Source organism: Acomys minous (genome assembly GCF_964271855.1).
Source record: "Acomys minous genome assembly, chromosome: 12".
NCBI lineage: Eukaryota > Metazoa > Chordata > Mammalia > Rodentia > Muridae > Acomys > Acomys minous.
This window is the reverse complement of record NC_140493.1, coordinates 610,277-629,077: the sequence shown is the minus strand read 5'-3', so window position 1 is coordinate 629,077 and position 18,801 is coordinate 610,277. Positions and strand designations below refer to the sequence as shown.

The 18,801-nt window shown below is 50.6% G+C and overlaps 1 protein-coding gene and 1 long non-coding RNA gene across 7 annotated transcripts; one reads left to right on the top strand and one right to left on the bottom strand.

The window, feature by feature from the left end:
- Positions 1–1,456: 1,456 nt before the first annotated feature.
- LOC311609806 lies at positions 1,457–12,528 on the bottom strand. Of its 5 annotated transcripts, none has more exons than XR_014783504.1 (4): positions 12,390–12,528; positions 5,707–6,343; positions 4,994–5,153; positions 1,457–3,188 (listed from the first exon to the last, which is right to left on the bottom strand). It is a non-coding gene; the product is annotated as an uncharacterized lncRNA (long non-coding RNA). The 5 variants fall into 5 exon arrangements; XR_014783505.1 differs by lacking the exon at positions 12,390–12,528 and adding an exon at positions 5,440–5,573 and having other exon boundaries at positions 5,707–9,389; XR_014783506.1 differs by lacking the exon at positions 12,390–12,528 and adding an exon at positions 7,258–9,388.
- HOXC11 (homeobox C11) lies at positions 9,420–15,328 on the top strand. 2 transcript variants are annotated; one of them, XM_084803170.1, is made up of 2 exons: positions 9,420–12,804; positions 14,098–14,461. In XM_084803170.1, the coding sequence occupies exons 1-2, from the start codon at positions 12,123–12,125 to the stop codon at positions 14,328–14,330; spliced, it is 915 nt and encodes a 304-aa protein (XP_084659296.1). In that variant the 5' UTR covers positions 9,420–12,122; the 3' UTR covers positions 14,331–14,461. The 2 variants fall into 2 exon arrangements, with proteins under 2 accessions (XP_084659296.1, XP_084659295.1); XM_084803169.1 differs by having other exon boundaries at positions 9,421–12,808; positions 14,098–15,328.
- Positions 15,329–18,801: the final 3,473 nt, after the last annotated feature.

The window sequence follows — 18,801 nt, the reverse complement described above, 5'->3', positions numbered from 1 at the left end:
AAGCTTCTACCATCCCATTATAAGGTCTGTATTGGACCTGATTATTCAGGAAGTTGCCTAAGCCACTATCCAGCAGTCAGGAGATGAGCTAGGCTGTCCGGGTTCTGTGGGTGCTAGTGCAGCCGGAAACCCAGCAAATTGGATCGATGTCTCTAACCCAGAATTATGCAGGGACCACTGGCCCAGATCCGCAAACAAAGCAAAACGCGAAGACCAAGTCTTCCGGCCAGGCGGAGCCCCCCTTCCCCGGCACTCCCGCCTTCCCTTCCTGTGCTAGGAAAGCAAGAAAGGGTTTGTAGGGTCCGTGTGCTTCCGAAGAAACGCACCCTGGAGCCGCCCGAACCTCTGCGAGGTCGGTGCCTGAGGGCGCAAAAGGTGGTGCAGAGCTTGAGGCTTGGTAACCAGCCTGAGGGCCCCCACCCTGCACACGCCTAGCCTGGGTCTAGAGCAGAGGGACGCCTCTCCGTGGCAGACAGGCAGTTACCGATGTTCCGCGCAAAGGTCTGCGCCTCTCCCGCTAGATCGCGGCCTCCTCTGGGGGCGGCTGAGCACCACGGCGGGCTTCTCGCGGCTGCCTTTCCTGAGGAGGCCCGAGACAAAGGCGCATAGCAGCTTAATGGATGACGCAGGAGCCCAGACCGCTCCCGGATTCGAGCCTCCTCAGTGCCCTAGCCTGGGAACAGGGGACGAAACCGGGGCCGTGTTGGGGTGTAGAGACAGCTCTGAGACCTCCATCTAATATAGTTCCTGATTTACTCCAAGGCGGGGGGGAGGAAACCAGTGCGCCCAAAGCACTGGCTGATCCCGTCAGCTCCACGCCCAACAGTGCCCGCAGCTCTAGTCGCTTCGTAGGGCTGCCAGGCCCCCAGGAAGGACGGGATGACCCCTGCTGGCCAGAGCGGTGGAGACTCTCTGAGACCTGGTGCCGCCCAATTTCCAGTCCCTCGAGTTTGCCTGGGACCTTAAAGCCTGTGTCTGAGGTACCTACTTGGGCTGGTGAAACTAAGGTTCTTAAGAAGAAGTTTCCTTTGCCAAGCTTGTCAGTAGCGATTCTCCTAAGGCCTGTTCCCAAGCGGAAGCTTGGCACCGGAGCCAATAAGTTTGGCCTCAAGGAAACCCAACCTTTAGGGACTGGGAACTAGCCCCTTGCCAAAAGTGTGGTTTCCCCTTCTCAAGTCAAAGCCTTCTTACTGAGGAATTGTTTTTCCCGAATGGAGAGCTTACTTCAAGGACCTGTCTGTGTGGATGGAACCTTGACTGGAAAATTCTCTGTGGGAGCATAGGATCCACTTGGGAGCATGGAAAGAGGTTCCATAAAGTACACACTTGGCTCCGTGGCTATAACTGATAAAATGCACAGATAAGATGTTTCTTTATACAATATGCACACGGAGGCACTTTCATCGGCTTCACGGCAAAGTGGCATACTGGAAAAAGATGAATGATGGCACATATATGCATAAGCAAACATTTATTTACATATGTAAACAAGATGCTTATATATCCTACACAGAGGATATAGTTTCCTGAATTCATTTAGTTACTTGCGTCTACATGCCATCACATGCAGAGCTGTTGCGTGAAAACGCATCCCGGTATTAACAGAGCAGTAAGAACCCACTGAAAATTGTGTCATATTCTCACATACATACAAAGTGCATATTTACCAAATACACGGAAAAATGCAAATTATATTGGCACATTATTTGGATTCATATTTTACTTATGACATACATTTCTCTGGAGGTTTTAAAAATAAATATTAGACTCAGAAGTGAGGGTCTGGGAAGGCAGGAGGGCTCTGTGCCATGCTGAGCATCGGACTACAGACAGGCTTAAGAGAGGCATTGAAGGAAGTTCTGTCAGTGGTAAGGCAATCTCCACAGTCTGATTTTTTGTTGTCTTGTTTTGTTTGTGTTTCTCTGTCTTTGAAGCAGCCATGTCTACCAACAAGCATTATTCTGTAAGTGCTCACTTCTATTTCCTGTTGTGTCTCTCGTCTGAAGCTGGCATCAGGTGAGAACATATTAACTCCAACTTGCAGCAGGGTTCAGTATGGAATTGAGCCTGTCTAGAATTGCTAGAGCTATCTAATTATGTTACACCATGTGTCCCAAGATGCACTGTTCTAGGCCTAATGCAAGCATGCCATGGCAATACTCTATGTAGCCAGGTAGGAAAGGGATGAACAGTGACCTAGAGAGCTATGTAAAGGTGAAAATGGCTTTTTTGGGGGGTGGGGAGAGGGTTAAGGTTCATAAGATTTGAGCCTAAGTAGCCTCATGAAGCAAGGCCTGACCTGGGCCCACTCTCCTGTTCCCAGGCTGGACAGAGGCTTCAGGCCCTCTCGTCTGGACCTTGATTTTGGTCCTAACACTTAGCAAGTCAGAAGACAATCTTTGGGTCTGCAGAAGCAGCAGAGAAAAGCCTGTCCCACAACCCAAGCTTTTCCAGAAGCACTTTCTGGCATTGAACTGTGTTGTAACCTCTGAAAAAGCCATCTTTTTAAGTATTTCAAATCTGCGACTCTAATACACATACCTATAGAAAAATCCTTTAAGGGGCAGCGCACTCACACCCAGCAGAGATATTGTTTATGAGTCCACAGGTTCCATGTAGACGTGGCCGTATTTTACAGTCCGAAGGAATCAATTAATTAGTGCCTCCCAGTCACCCCCGCCGCTGGCCGATGCTCGGCTGAGCGTGCGCATTTGGTGGAGATAGATGTGCGTGGCCAGCTCGCTGGTCATGTTAACAAGCCTCGTCATAAAGATGCGGATGATTCTGTGCCCGGGCAGCCTCAAGGAGGGTTTCCAAGTCCCAGGCCCCAGCCTTCTGGACAGCGCCTGTTGGGGCACCCACTCGGGTTTGTCCGGAGTGCCTTCCCTTGCTTCTGGCTCAGGCACATTATCAGCTAGGACTCTTCCGGTCCTCGGTCCTCTGGCCTGAATTTTGCCTTTTCTCCACTGAGCGCCAAATCAAAATTTAAAAGGCAAGAAATATGCAAACCTTCCTCCGTATGTGCGTGTCTTCTGCCCTTCTGTAGCTGTTGGAGACTTCCCTTTCCTATGCGGCTGGCTCCTTTTGGTCTGAGCCTGGGGCTCTCTTCCCTCCTCCGGGGGCTCTTGCTTTCTCTGGCTTTGTAGTTGCTTTTCTAGCGGGTTGGTGCCGGCTCAGGCTCCGATGAGCTTGTAAAAAATATAAATATACAACTATGCCCGGGTTTATCTTGTACCGAATGAACAGCCCCAGATAAGCCAGACCCATGAAAGGAAACAAACAAAACAAAAACAAAAAACCCAAAACCAAAACAGCAACAACAACACACATACACACACACAAAAACCACCTTGGGTGTAATTGCTGGTTTGGGTTGTAGCACTTAATTCTGTTTATTCTCGCGGATGTGCATACTTAACAGAGAGATATTGATATTAAAGGGCAAGGGGGAATTAATTTTACTTTTATAGTCATCTATTAAGAGCAGAAGATGATCTGAGTCTCCTTTAAAGGGACCAGAAAAGAGGGAGGAGGGAGAGGGAAAAGGAGGGGAGGGAGAAATATGACTGAAAGGGAACAAAGATCTTTGCCTGAAGAAACAATGTAACACTAGACAGAACTATAAAGTCTGGGAATGTAAGGACGCAGGACCCGCTCAGTTCTCCCTCCCCGTGTGGAATCCTGTCCCCTCCACTTCCGGCTGAAACCCCTGCCCTGACTACACAGTGGTATTCAAGGAAGAATTCATGCAATTATCCGGATAATTGTAGGGAGAGAGAGAAACTATTTCCTATTTATTGTCTGTGCAGAGGAGAGAGGAGGGGGCAAGTGGTGTGTGGGAAACAGAGAAAAAGGAGAAGGCAGACTCTCTCAATATACCCCAAGTCCTGTAACAACTTACTCTTAAATCCCAGGCAAGGGCTTACAGATTTAGAACAACTCAGGGTTAGGATGAGCCCTGTTCCAGTTTCATTTTCATTTTGGATGGTAGTTTGGATTCACTTCGTCTGCAAAGATCTGCCTCCTCTAATATTGTACTCATCACAAGTAAGTAGATAGTAGGTAATTATAGGGTGTCAATAATATTACTTTATAACCAAGATATGATTAGAGTTGAAGGCTTTGTTGGAAGCTGGAGGCAAGGTGGAGAGGCCCTAGGAATCTTTCTCTTCCCTATTTTTATATGTCTGAGAATTTCCAGGAATTCCTCAGACTCTAAATTCCTCTCCTGGATTTTTTTTTTAAAAAGGGAAATCTGTAGAATTTTAGGGAGTCTAAAGTCCAAAGACCAAGATGAGGAAACAATAATTTGATATTCAGCCGTTTCTTAACCTAGGGGGCAACTAGTGCTACTCTCACCTCAATAGGAGGCGTAGTTCCTTAGAGCAAGGTCACTGGGGTTCTGGAGATTGGCTGGCGAGGTCTGTGAGAGCAAGACAGGAGCTTATCAAAATCAAGTTCATTGTCAACCCTAACCGGGAGCTAGGCCCAGATTGAAGCCCTCTTTTATCTTTAATCTGTCTGTCCTGGAGTCCACGGGATTCAGGGCAAATGCCCCACTGGAGCCAGGGAGGTCAGTTTAAGGCAGGGATTGGGGGGGGGAATTATTCCGCCCCCCCATGTGGTTGTTTTGGAGAGTCGAGAGCTCTGAAGACTGTAGGGAAGATGGAGAGATTACCACAGAATGGGGACTGGGGGGGATGGGAGAGAGAGAGAGAGAGAGAGAGAGAGAGAGAGAGAGAGAGAGAGAGAAAGAGAAAGCTCTGAGACCACGAGCAAGGTAGGTATAAACAAAAAGGAGCAGCAAAAAAGAACCAGGAAGTAAAACACGGGGAAAGAAATAAAAGGAAAAGGTAGAAAATGGGAAGGGAAAGACTGAAAGAGAAAGGGGCAAGAGGAAGATAGAGACAAAGGTCAGCAGTTGTTCTGGCTCTGCAGCGGTCTGGGTGGGCGGGGGCACCATGACAAAGTGAAGGTCAAGTTAGCATCGTACCTTATAAGGAAGGCGTCGGTCCTCCATTTCATCCTTTCTCTCTGGAAGGGCTTAGTGCGGGCGTTTCTGGTCTTGTAAACACAAGACTTAAAAAAAAAAAAAAGAACCAAAACACTCCTTCTTCCTTTATTGGGGGTGAATTCTGCAGCCCTCCGGGAAGCTGTGGACAGGGAAATCAACTCGTGAAGACTCCCGTGAAACTTTTCCTTTCTACCTCTGACTTACCAGCTGGGGCTGCCCCCTCCTCTTTCATCTTCAGTATCTCTCACCAGTGTCTCTAACTCTCGCCTTGATTTCTTTACTCCACCCCCCCCCGTAACCCCCCCCCACCCCGCCTTCATCTCCCCTGCAGACTTGTCAATCCCTTCCATTCCACAGCAGCGAAGTGGAGAAAGACTTTAAGAATTGGAGAGAAAATTAAGCATCATAAAGGAAACTTCATTTACAGCTTAAATGTCTGTCTGGGTATTTCCGGTTTTCTTCTGAAAACAAAGCGAAGTATTCGGTAAGGAGGAGTGAGGTCACAGGGGTGGGGAGGGCTGGTGTAGCCGTAGGCTTGAATTTGTTTATTTCTCAGATCCTGAGAGCAGAAAGAAAGGGAAAGAAGGAGGAGAGTGAGAGAAGCATTTTAACCAGGAAACTACAAAAAAAAAAAAAAGGTGCAGCTGGTGGGGTTGGAAGCAAAATTCTAGCTGCAAGGACCTGGCACTCACCTCCGTCGGAGTCTTGGGTATGAAGAAGGCAGTATACTAGGTCTTTCGTGGTTTCAGAGAGTTTAGGCCTGGTGCTGCAGAGTAAGGCGGAGCTGGAGCCAGGCTGTGAGGTGCAGCCGCGGTTGGCAGTCGGCGGTGGTTACAGCTGGGAGCGAGGATCCTAAACCTGGATCCTCCAGTCTTTCTTTCCTCCCAGCTTAGTGGAGACTAGGAGTGTGGGGAGGCGAAGTGAAGCAGTGGTGGAGGTTATCTGTGAGGATTCGGCCTCCTTCTCCCTGAATCCCACCGCTTGTTTTTGGTTCCTCTGCGCTCACGGAGCCATCTTAGGCCTAATCTTTTCTTTCAAAATTTGGAATTACATAACCAGGGGAGGGAAGGCAGTTGGATGCCTGAAGCGTGAAGGTGGGTGATTCTGGGTTAACCCAATCTTCAAACCCCCTCCCCCATTTGTTGCCACCTCTACTGGAAAACTGACCTCTGGAAGCAGCTCCATCCCACCCTACCAACCTGGTTGGGAACACCTCCAATCTGTAAGATGCCCCCTCCCCCAGCCCCGCTGCAGCCTGGGTGGCAGCAGCCAGGAGCTGGACACAGGGTCAGTAGATAGAGCGATTGGGCCTCCTGTCCTGATATCTTCCTATGCAGTGTTGCATATGAAAGACAAAAAGATTTGAGCTCATTATTTCTGGTTGTGTTAAGGGTCTCTGGTTTTTCCACACAACAACAACAACGTCTGACCACCTCCACCCCACCCCACCCCCACCCTGGGATCTGAAGAGATAAGGGTTTCACCCACAGAAATTTAATGTGGGCAAAGTGCCACAGTGTCTCAAAGTGCCTGGGTTCTTCGTATAAAGGAGGCAAGGTGTGGATGCCCGCTGTTAGGCATCTCCACACGGATAGGGTGACTAGGCTCCTTTGGAAAGGTTTAGGATTCTGCCCACAACATTCCAAATGGTTGAATCGGCCCAAGGAGGTCCCCTTTGAGGGCCCTTCAGCTTGTGAGAGGAGCTCCTGGAATTCAAAGGGAGTTACTAGCTGGGATGCTTCCTCTAGTGTGGGAGAGACAGCCACGTCCAGGCCTTACTACTCTTCAGCAGTGTCTTCCTGCAACAGAAAACTGCCAGGCTCTTTAGAGATTTGGGGGACTTTGAAAGAGTGAGGCACCAGACACCCTGTGAAGGCCAAGGCTGTGGCTTGGTGAGGAGGACCTGAGGGGCCAAGGGGTTGAGAAGGTATCACCCCAAACCATTTCCCCAGAGAAGCCAAACACACATAATAGGCTCTGATACTGAAAAACACCAGATCATCTGCTTGGAGGGGACATAAACCGGCCAAGCGGATGCAGGTTAATAAAACCCGAAAAAGCCCAGACAGGAACACTTAAAATGCCCAGAACAAAGCACACCGTGACAAATTCTCACCCAACACACAAGTACACGTACCAGAATATTCCCAGGCAGAGAGAGAGAGAGAGAGAGAGAGAGAGAGAGAGAGAGAGAGAGAGACCTTCCCCATCTCAGACCTCCACCCGTGGACACTAAGGTTTACCTGCACAGCTCCAAGAACAAATTTCTCCATGCTTCTAAACTGACCCAAACAAATTTCCCAGTGATCGCCGGGCAGGCACCGGCTGCACTGCAACACACCACAGAGACAGTCTGTATCCCCTGAGCCTCCTAATGCAAGATCCAGATCCATACCCGGAGATAAAAGTCTAGACAATAGACGGCTGTTTATGACAAGGAGGCTCTCCAAGTTTGGGGCCAGGCGATAAATCTCTGGCGAATCTTCCTGTAACTCAACTTCTGGCTGTAGTGAAGAAAGAGCCACAGAGACCGCCGAGGAAAAGCAGCAAGAGGTGGGCCGACTTAAAGCTTGTGAGCAGAAAGTGGCTTCCTTGTGCAGTTCTAGGCCAGCCGTAAGGCTCGCCCACGCAAGGCCGTCCCCCCTGTGTAAGCTTCCCATGGAGTTTCCTAGCACAGAATCAGAAGTCGGGCTAAGGTGCAGGCAGAAGGCAGGGCCTGGAAGCTGGGATAGACCCATAAACCATTGTTGCTAGGGGGAAAGGGTCTTTTTTTCTGGGTGATTGGGATCTTCTGTATCACCTTAATTTTTATATTCATTCTCTCTCTCTCTCTCTCTCTCTCTCTCTCTCTCTCTCTCTCTCTCTCTCTCTCCTTTTCCATTTTGGATTGCCGAGCTGCTCCCTTTTGCATTTTCAACCCAGGCATCTGATTACAAGTAAGGAGCCACTGAAGTTGATCTCATAAAAATGCCGCGAGATCACTTTGATCAGCGGGGACTGGGTCCGAGCCTAAGTAGGCGCTAAAGCCGGGGAATGGCGGCACCAGCCAACCGGGCCTCTGCTCCTAAGCGAGGCGGGAGACCTCGGTGGCCCAAGCAGGCAATCTCCCCCAGAAAAAGTATTTTCTGTGGAGTTGCAACTAGCTTTGGAAACTAAGGCCCAATGGCAGCGGCTCCGTCTCCAGACTGCTTTTAAGACATGTCCTTCATTTTAGAGTATGGGGTTGGGGGTGGTGAAACTGGCTCATAAAATAGGGCTTTTATGGGAGAAATGGGGTCGCATTGCTAGCCTCCGGGGACTACCCCTCCACGGAGGAAGCTGGGTGGGGCGGCGGGGGCGGGGGAGGCCACCGGCTTTGCTCTTTGCTCCCCCTACCTTGTCCATAGGCCCTAGGTTCCACCAGCAGGTCCACCCTCTTTGGTGGTCTAACCTGAAGCCTTGGGTCTGGGCTGAAGAGAAAACAGGCAGTCCTGTGCATTCTAGATCTCTGAGGCGTGGATGTCCCGGATTCGAAACAAACCTCTAGCCTGAAAATCCCAAAGCATGCTAAAGGATTTATACTGTGCCTCCACGTTGCTGCTAAGGGAAAGAAAATGCGCAAAAAGCTGTGAGCTGTTCTAATTGAGAGCCCTTCCTCCCAGTCCAGCCCCGGATCATGTGTAGGATTTCCTTCTTATTGACCCCACAAGAAGCTGAATTTAAGGCCTCCTCTTTTCCTCCCAGTATTTTCTCCCAAGCTCACAGACTATGGAGTGGTCTCTTTTTACCTTAACAAGAATTGCTCTCTAGAATTCAGGGAAGGGGCGAGGAGAAAAAGGAGCCACAAGGATGGGTGCCCAGAGCTGGTTTTGGGAGGTTGCTCTAGGAACTGCCCAGGACAGAATTCGGTAGACAGTGCCCCCTTCTGAATACAGCCCTGTTGTCCCTGTGTGGGAGGAAAGGCCTCTGGAGTCTGTCCTAGCTCTAGACAGACCACCGAGGCAGCAGCAGCAGCTCAGACCGCAGAGGCCTGCTAGCGGCCAAACTAGCAGGGAGTGAGGTCACCAAAAACCCGCAAGTGGGTAGAATGGTTAACAATCAGAGTATTTAGGTGAAAGCTGGAGCTCTAGCCAGATGGAGAGATGGCACAAACCAAACGGTGATGAGGATGTTAACAATAAAATAATAATAATAATAATGACAGTTGCCTTCAGTAGTACCTGCAAGTGATAGGATTGGGGACCACAGATGTGTCCATCCATCCAAATGTAAAGGATGCTGTGACCAGAAGCAAACCCAGTGGAGGCTTTTCAGGTGGTCTAGACCCAAACCTAGGCAGGCCAGCCAATACTCCACCGCCACCTCCCCTACCACCCTGAGAATTTTTGCTAATCAACAGCTAACTGACCTCAGAGCCAGGGCCTTCTCTTCTGGACCCCAGCAGCCAAGTACCAGTTGCTCAGGTTTTTAAAAAGTTGTTTTTAAATTTTTGAAAGATCTACACCAGAAAAAGAAAAAAATTAAACTTCATGCTTTGCTTTTATGGAGAAGAATATTCCTTCTTACAAGTCTCTGTTAGAGGACCCTAAAGTTTCCTAGACATCATCTCTTTGACACTCTTCTTTGCCTTTCTTCTTTTGGTTTCAAGAAAATCAGACTGCTCTTTGCAGCGCTGGCCTCACTTTTATGGTGGCCCAGGAATAAACTCTGGTGGTCAAATTCAAGTGCTCAGGCCCCACAGCTGTCTTCTCACAGGAAGCAGACACCTCCACCCCCACCTCCCTCCCAGTCTGTGCAAAACAGGACTTAGGGGATTGGGCCCCTCACTGCCCAGGAGATCAAGAAGAAGAAAGAAGAAGAGCCCAGTGGGGACACGGGGAAAGCAGGAGCCTAGACCACCCTCATCTCAGAAAGAGATGGGGTTCCTCTGGCTGGTTTCTATCACTATTTGGGGAGCATTTTGCCTCCAGTAAATCCAAGTTTAATGAGGTCAGCGCAAACCCATAAAAGCCACAGTCCATAGTGCCCCACCATTATAATTAAAAATGTTGCCCCCAGCTCCTCCTATTAAAAAAAGAAAAAGACTAAAGGAAAGGGAAAGCGCAACAGATTCTTCTGTTTCTGGTCCCTTCTCTACGGAGATGCCTCCAATCTAGTTATTTGCCTTTGGTTAAGATCTGCCCAGGACTAAAGAGCACAGGAAACAAAGCCTAGCACTTAATGGATACACAGAGGCACACTGAAGTCTCTTTTGCTGTATTTCAAGCCCCCTCCCACCCCCACCTCCACCAGAATGAGACCCATGGTGGAGGCAGATTCCACAAGGGTTGTTCTAAAGGCTGAGATAGGCAGCCTTTGGAACAGGTAGAAGAGTCAGAGGAGGAATGACTTTAAGAGGCTATATTTGGAAATAAGCTGGCCATTTTTTGTGTGTATGTGTGTGTGTGTGTCTTCCCTGCCTGACTGAAGGTTTCACTGCTTCAGCAAAGAAAAATCAAATCAAGTGCACTTGTAAAAGGAAAGGCAGGCACTCTGAAGCCAGCCAGCACTAAGGATGGAGGGAAGGCTTGGACTGCTTTTGGTAGTCGTTGGAGGCTCCCCCTCTTTAACGCGTGAGTCTTAACAGGTTCTTCTCAGGACCAAGGCCACTGTTACTTTCTGCTTGTGCCAGTTGTTCTGGCCCCATGGACTCTGCCCAGAACTGGTTCATAAAGTGGTTTCCCCCCACCCCAGCTGCCCAGATGTGTGCTGCAATGGCCAAAGGGATTGGAGGGTTAAGAATGACTGAATATTCCCTGGGTGGCTGGACACAGCAGTCCAGGGAAGAGGCTTACACACTTGGAGGAGGGAAGAGCGGGAGAAAAGAAGCAGCCAGAGGGGCTAGGGGCTTTTCGGGCACCACCCCGCCCACTTCAGGACCAGGGTTGCTGGTGCGTTCCACTGTCTTTCTGATTAGTGCTAGAGCAGACACCTGGCCTCTCTACCCACCTAAGCTCCCCCAAATCATTAAACTATGCACACACACCCCAAATTTAGTTCCCTTAACATATCCTGCCTGGACCTTTCTGCCTATCAGCTACAGCTGCCCTCCCAATCCGGAGGGCCCAGATAGAGAAGATAGATAGCTCCCAGTCTAATCTTTTTTTCTTTGGGGTTTTGAGACTTTAAAATCCACAGTGGATGTAGCTTTCTGCACATTGATTGACAATAAAGGCAGGCATGAAATATTCACCCAGGGCCACTCTCTCATACTAAATATTTAACACAACATTAGAGGAGGTTTTTCCCAGACTTTGTCAGGCACCGGCTGGGCGGCTGGCGCGCTGCTCACCACTGGTTTATGACTAATAGGAGTCCCTAGCCAGCGGCAGCACAGCCAGCTAGGCAAAGTTGGGGCACTGGCTCGTAGCTGGGCTGCCTCACCTTTGGGGAACTTCAGCACTCTTCTTGGAAACCTATCCCATAAAGGACCTCCCTGGCTTTGGCCAGGAGGGAAAAACAATATAAAGGACTTCTTCAAACTCTCATAAACAGGCAGCAGGATTCTTCAGGTAGAGAGGTAAAAAGTGCCTCAGACTTGAGGGGAAGGATCCAGTATTCCTGAGGAAATCAGGTGGGAAAAAGTCCTTCCTCTTATCCCCAGCCTCTTGCGGAGTATAAGGAAGAGACCAGACCCCTAAACAGAAAACCGTCTCCTTCCCCCAATCCTAGGGGGAAAAGAGCAGCCAGGAAAAAAAAATATACAATTACCCCCCCTCCCAGCCACCGCCCCCGCCCATCCCACCGCCCACCCCACCCCAAGCCTCTCTCTCTCCTCCTTTGCTCGCTCTGTGGAATGGAGAGGAGGGGAGTGACGAGAGAAAAACGAATACAAATCTGCAATTGATTTTCATAATGTTTCTGCGGTGTTTGCAAACCAATCGCCTGAACGTCCCCGATCTTACCTAAGAGAGAACCCCTCCTACGTCTGCGAAGTGCTCCGAACTGATATATGGCAATATCTACTTTGGATCACGTGCTCGGGGAGAGAGACTAAGACGGATAACGCGTCATCTCGCCTTCCCAAAATTTCCCCCCTCGCTAGACCGGGTCTAAATCCTCCAGCCGGAGGAGGCAGGAGAAGAGAACGATGTTTAACTCGGTCAACCTGGGCAACTTCTGCTCGCCTTCCCGCAAGGAGAGGGGCGCTGACTTTGGCGAGCGAGGGAGCTGCACCTCCAACCTCTATCTACCCAGTTGCACTTACTACGTGCCCGAGTTCTCCACCGTCTCCTCCTTCTTGCCCCAGGCCCCCTCGCGTCAAATCTCCTATCCCTACTCAGCCCAGGTGCCCCCGGTCCGGGAGGTCTCCTACGGCCTGGAGCCATCAGGCAAGTGGCACCATCGGAACACCTACTCGTCTTGCTATGCTGCGGCCGACGAGCTTATGCACCGGGAGTGCCTGCCTCCTTCCACAGTGACTGAGATCCTCATGAAAAATGAAGGCTCCTACGGCGGCCACCACCACCCTAGCGCCCCGCACGCGGCCCCCGCCGGCTTCTACTCCTCCGTCAACAAGAACAGCGTCCTGCCCCAAGCTTTCGACCGCTTCTTCGACAACGCCTACTGCGGTGGCGGAGACGCGCCTGCCGAGCCCCCCTGCTCTGGCAAGGGCGAGGCCAAGGGGGAGCCTGAGGCGCCCCCGGCCTCGGGACTTCCGTCCCGGGCAGAGGCCGGTGCTGAGGCCGAGGCCGAGGAAGAGAACACGAACCCCAGCTCGTCTGGTTCTGCCCACTCGGCGACCAAGGAGCCGGCCAAGGGAGCCGCCCCCAGTAGGTAGCAGCGGCCGGGAACCCGAGGGCAGCGAGGGAGGGCGAGGAGAGGGAGGGCTGGAGTAGGGAGGGAGGCCAGGGGAGCGCGGACAGCCTCGTGTTTTGGGTCAGTCCGATTTTATGTGGAGTTTTATAAGCATTCAAAGGATTTTATTATAACCTACAAAGCCCTCTCTCCCAACGACTCGACTTTTTACGACGGAGAAGGGGTGGGGAGGGAGGGAAAGGGGCTCTTTGGAAAAGCCGGGTGAGCCCCCTCCTCCGTTATCTCCCTCGGTCTGTGAAATTTTTAAAAGTGCCACCATTGCGGGCGATATTAACTTTGATCGTGAACTTAGAGGAGCGTTTAAGAAAGGATGGGGAGCAGGGCTGCTGGGGGGTTGGGAGGGAGGGGAGGGGTGGAGGGGGAGAAAGGGGAGGGCGAGGGAAAGACCGGGAGAAATCCTGAGAGGGGGAGAGGTAAGGGACAGAAGCGACGCGGCAGAACTGGAGCCCAGAGAGGCGGTCCAAGGCCACTCTATTTCTTTTTTAAATGACTTCTTTTTTTTTTTTTTAATGTTCAAATTACGAGTTCGCTGGTCTTTGAGAAGGGCTCTTCCTCCCCGCCAACCCCCCCCCCCCGCAAGCCGGGGTTTGGCGGTGACAGGGGAGAGGAGATCGGAGCTCCCTTGCCCTGCGAATGAGGGTGTCGTTCGTTAGTTCTCCTGCGTTTGCGGCCTTGGGGTAGGCCCAGGCAGGCTGTGTGCGAGGCCGGGCAGGCAAGGGCGTCCCGGGATGCCAGGGCTCCGCAGGAGGCTCGTGGGTGTCCAGCTATCTCGACTGGCCGGCTTCTCCCCGGATTCCCCACTGCTCTCGCCTGATCTCACTCCTTCGCGCCGATTCTCCGCGGCTTCTTCCGATTTCAGGAGGAAGGGATCGTGGACTTGCAGAAGCATTTAGGAGGGCCGCTTGGAAGGGGCAAGGGCAGCGCAAAAGCAGCTAACAGGGAGCCCCCAGGGAAAGCACGTGGCTCAGGCAGGCTTTCTTCCACCGGTAGACCCTGTCAGCTAGGGCTCTGGACTGAGGGGCAGGAGGCACCACCAGGCTCTCAGTGAACCCGGCAGTGAGATCGAGGCTTGCCCCAGCGCAGCGGCTACGGAAGAAGAGCCGCCGGCCTAGAGGGAGGGCTGTGTCAGTGGCAGGGCTGAGAACTGTGCTGCTGGGCTTTGAACGGCCGGGTTCCGCTAGGGTTGCCCGGGGTCTCACGTGTCTCTCTCCCCCTCTCCTCGCACTTGCCCCTTCCCCTCCCTCCAGACGCCCCCCGCACCCGCAAGAAGCGCTGCCCTTATTCGAAATTCCAGATCCGGGAACTGGAGAGAGAATTTTTCTTCAACGTGTACATCAACAAAGAGAAGCGGCTGCAGCTGTCCCGGATGCTGAACCTGACGGACCGACAAGTGAAAATTTGGTTTCAGAACAGAAGGATGAAAGAAAAAAAACTGAGCAGAGACCGGCTGCAGTATTTTTCAGGAAATCCGCTGCTGTAACTGCGGTCCAGGTCCTTAGGGATGCAGGGAAGGAAAGGGGGAAATTTATTTTATTTTATTTTTTATTTTCTAACTCGTCTTTTTTTCCGCGGGTGGAAAACTGGACTGTGGCCAGGGCTGGCCCCCCCACTGCCGTTACTGGCACGTCCTTCCAGAACTCCTTTGCCTAGGGTCTAATTCACTGTAGGGGCAGAGACCCAGCCTGGAAAAGGGGGTAAGGGGAGTGCCTGACCCCTGGTTAGTGGACCCCGTTGGCGCCGAGGCCCCAAGACTTTATTTAAAAGAAAATACACCTTGCAACAAAACTCTTGCTGCTCGGATTGGGTGAGGGGAGGGGCGGGCACAGTGGGCGCCAGAGCTGAACAATCCTTGAACTCGAACCTCCCCTTAAACCCAAGTGAAAAGATCCACTGAGCCACCTTGTCTGCGAGACCTCCCGGGCTCCCCGCCCCCACCCCACCTTGCCCCTCGATTAGGGGGCAGCTAAATGTGATCCTGCCTTGCTGTGAAGTTTCTGTACCTTTGACCTGGTGTTAGGTGTGCAAAGTCCAAATCCTACCTCCGTCTGCGCCTGGCCCCGCCCGAGCCTAGCTGTTCTCGCCCTAACTGTGTAGAACCCTCTTTTGAAAACTCCTAACTGGTGCGTTGAGTTGTCCTAACCTTTTCCCAGGCAGTGTTCGCCCCCTCACCCCCCACACCCCGCCTCCCCGGATTTATTGCTAGTCTATGCAGTTCTTACCTCTTTTTAAAAGGAACAGAATTGGGATGGGAAAGGCATAGATGGGGTTGGGCACCTCCCCAGAGCTAGGGCCTGACTTTTTTGTAAATATGTGTCATAAGCCTCCCTACCTGGAGAGGAAGGGGAAGCTCAGCCACCTCCATCCATGTGAGTGAGTGCGTGTGTACATGTGCAATCCCCACCCTACTCCTGTCTTAGAGGGATTGCTGTGATTTTTATTTTGGTGGCAAATAAAGATATTTCATTCTGTTCAATATTATGATTTTATTTGACCTTTTTATTAACCCCTCTCCTCTTAAAACTTCCTGTGCTCCCAGGACAGCAGAGGAGGTGGTGGAGGTGGAAGTGGAAGTAGAGGAGGAGAAAGAAAGAAAGAGGAGGAGGAGGAGGAGGAGGTAGTGGTGGCAACATCTATTGGAAGAGACTGCTGGTGAGAACCGGCCTTGAGGTGAGGCAGGCCAGTTCTGGGACACTGGTGCTCAGCTCCACTGGCAGGGTCAAGAGGCAGCCTAAGATTGCTCCAGCTTTGGAGCAGAGAACATCCTCTGGTTAATTCTAAGCTCTTTTATCTCACACACACCTCAAGCTGTATCCAAATGCCCAGCAACACTTTCTGTTTAAGTACACTTTTGTTGTGGAGTTAATTGTAACCATCATCAAATTTAAATTTATAGGAATTTTCTTGGCTTCACCATCCTCCTGCCAGATGTCTCTGTCTGTCGCAGTCAAATATGGCTGAGGGTAGAATCCCCCCCTCTCGTATTGGAATTTTAATATACAGTTTTAAAGAAAGGAAGGGAGAAGAAGACAAACCAGCCCCCTCCTTGTCTTCTTCACAGCCTCTAGGGGTGGGAAGATGGGGCCCATCCCTTTCCCCTTTGGCCCAAATGGTCAGGCTCCTCTGGACAGAACCAAACACCTAGGCTGGAGCCACCCTGACTTTTATACATTTGCTATCTCTGAATGAAAAGCCTCAGAGATGTGTTTTGTAGGGATTAGCAAGGAAAAGGGCAAAGAGAAAAGAGGGAAGAGGTGGCCTATGGAGTTCACACCAGTCTGTAGTTGCTGCATGCGGTTTTTTGGGTGTTTGTTTGTTTGTTTGTTTGTTTTTAGTGGAAAGTCAACTACTCCTTGGAGGTCTTTCAGGAAGGGCAGTTCTAAATTTGTTATTCAAGGTAAGAAGTTCAGAACCAACTCTCTCATCTTCCTTCTGTCTCTCTGTTTTTATGGAATTCCAAGAAAATGTTTTCATCCATGCTACTCTGTCAGATGAGAGGAAAAAGCATCTTGGGTCCCAAGATTAGATGTTGCTCTCTGTATTGGTGGCAGAGATTCCTGAAGCATTAGATGTCTGAATCTCTAATTTGTTAAGTGTGGCTCTTTGAGATTTGTCAACTTGGGTGTACTGCGGCTCACAATCTCTCATGTGCTCACAAACATTTCATTATTCAAGGCAGTGTCCTTATGTGTGAACTGTTGTCTGCATGGAGCAAATGTGACCTGGTGCACACAGCTATGCCCTCCCTGGCATGTGAACACTGTCACTGTTTAATGAATATAAGTGCAACTGGGGACCCTCTGTGTGTGTGTCTAGGGGGGATTTCTTGAAACGTGATGTTTGTCCACTATAAACAGCTATACCATGGATTTCCGTGCTGTCCTGCCAACCATGTTTTCTATATAACAATAGATGTCCATAGAGCAACAAACCTACTTAAAAAGGAAACTATTAGCCTCCAAAGAACCCCTTCCAGAAGATATTTCTGAAGAACAAGAGGAGAGGTATCATGAAAGAAAAACAAAGGCTTGTGTTATGTGAGCTTGCCGGTCTGTGGTCACACACACACACACACACACACACACACACACACACACACACACACACACAGAGAGAGAGAGAGAGAGAGAGAGAGAGAGAGAGAGAGAGAGAGAGGGAGGGAGAGAGGAGAGGTTTCTTGCCTCCAAGCAAATCCACCTTCAAACTCTTGGGATATCTACCCCCCCACCCCTTGCTAGCAGGGCCACTCTGGGCTCGACCCCTTGGGGTAATCCTCTCCAGCCACGGCGCTGCCCAGGAACAAAAGATCGCAGTCTAGACGCCGCCATAAAGCGTCCTCGAGCCTCTAAACCCAGTTTCATTTTGCCCTTTAACGACCCAGTCTGGCCTGTGTTAGAAAATACTTCCGTCCTAAACAGTAAACAAACCCACAGTGGACGTCTTGGCTCTTCCAACACACCCCCAGGCACCCCACCCCATCATCCCTTTGCCCCACATTTTCCCTCTTTTCCCCCCAGCCTTTCTCAGCTCCCAGCTTCCCCACCCCCCAAGTAAATAAACCAGAGGCCGAGTTCAAAGTTTCCTGGAGCTAAGGAGGAATGTTGGTTGTAAAAATCCAAGTTTATAGCGCACGTGGGAGTTTACAAGGGTATTAAGTGGTGTGGGCTGAGAGAGCTCTCTGGGCCCCACCCCCTTTCCACTATGGGCTTTGGGGGTGTAGGGAGAGTCAGAAGCCCTTGAAATGAGAAATTGGTTGGAAGTAGCCTTGGATTTGGAGTTTCTTTGTCACTCAGACCCTAGGTGGCTGGGGAAATGCAAAGCAGAGGTGCCTTGAAGGTGGGCCCATCACCCCCCACTCTGAGAAGGCCCCTGGGTTCTGAGTCTTCTAGTTGGAGCGACTGGAAAGCTCTACTAGGTGGGGGATGGGGAGAAAGTGGAAAAAGTGCAGCCCAGGTGCCGGGAAGCAAAGAGAGCTGGGTAACCGGTTAACTGCAAGGGAAGGGACTAACTACTGTGAGCTCATTTCTGGAGACGCTAACAGAAGAGAGGCCTTTCCTCAAGAAGGCGAAGGAGAACTTTGAACTTCAAGAGAGTCAAGGCCACTACTCCTTTCTCCCTCATCCTAACCCTCCCGCCCCTCTTAGGACTCTGCAGAGCAATTTCTTTCCAGGCCAATATTCCCTGAAGAGAGTAACGTTGTTTACTAAACTCTCCCTGCTCCGAGTTGGCCAGTACAGCGTGCACGCGACTGCACTCTTTATTATTCATATAAACCTTTAGAAAAGGCGACGCCCTGGAAGTTTTTATAACTTTGTTTGGCATAAAACTTTTACAAGATTCCCCCTCCTTGAAGGGGGTAAAAAAAAAAAAAAAAAAGCTTAGCTTAGGTCTTACCACAGGATGGAATTTTAGAGAAAGATGCGCCCTGAGACTTCATCGTAAGTGTAAGGGAGTGCTTTTCTTTGGTGAAGTGGGGAGGAAGGCTTGAAAGTCAGGGGTCAATCCTTCTTGAGGTCTGCCCAGGCTTTGGGGACTGTCAGCTAACAAAAGCTGCAGGCGTTCAGGAGAGCCCTACCTACCAAGTATTCAAGATGTGCTTTTTATAGAACCACTGAATTTGTAAGATGACAACAGTGTAACAAACCTTCCCAGTCACAACACCCTGCTTTATTGTAGTCTCTATTCTCTCTGTGTGTCTGTCTCTGTGTTCTCTCTCTATGTGTCCTCCCTCTCTCTGTCTCTCTGTGTCTGTCTGTCTGTCTCTCTCTCTCTCTCTCTTACACACACACACACACACACACACACACACACACACACACACACCACTTTCCACCCGCTTTCGGAGTAGTGAAGTTCTATAATCCTGGCTCAAACCCCTAATTTGGAGGTGGGGGGAGGGGGCTTCTTCATACAAAGCCCTATCTCTATTGCCTGTGGGGTTTAAGGGGGAAAAA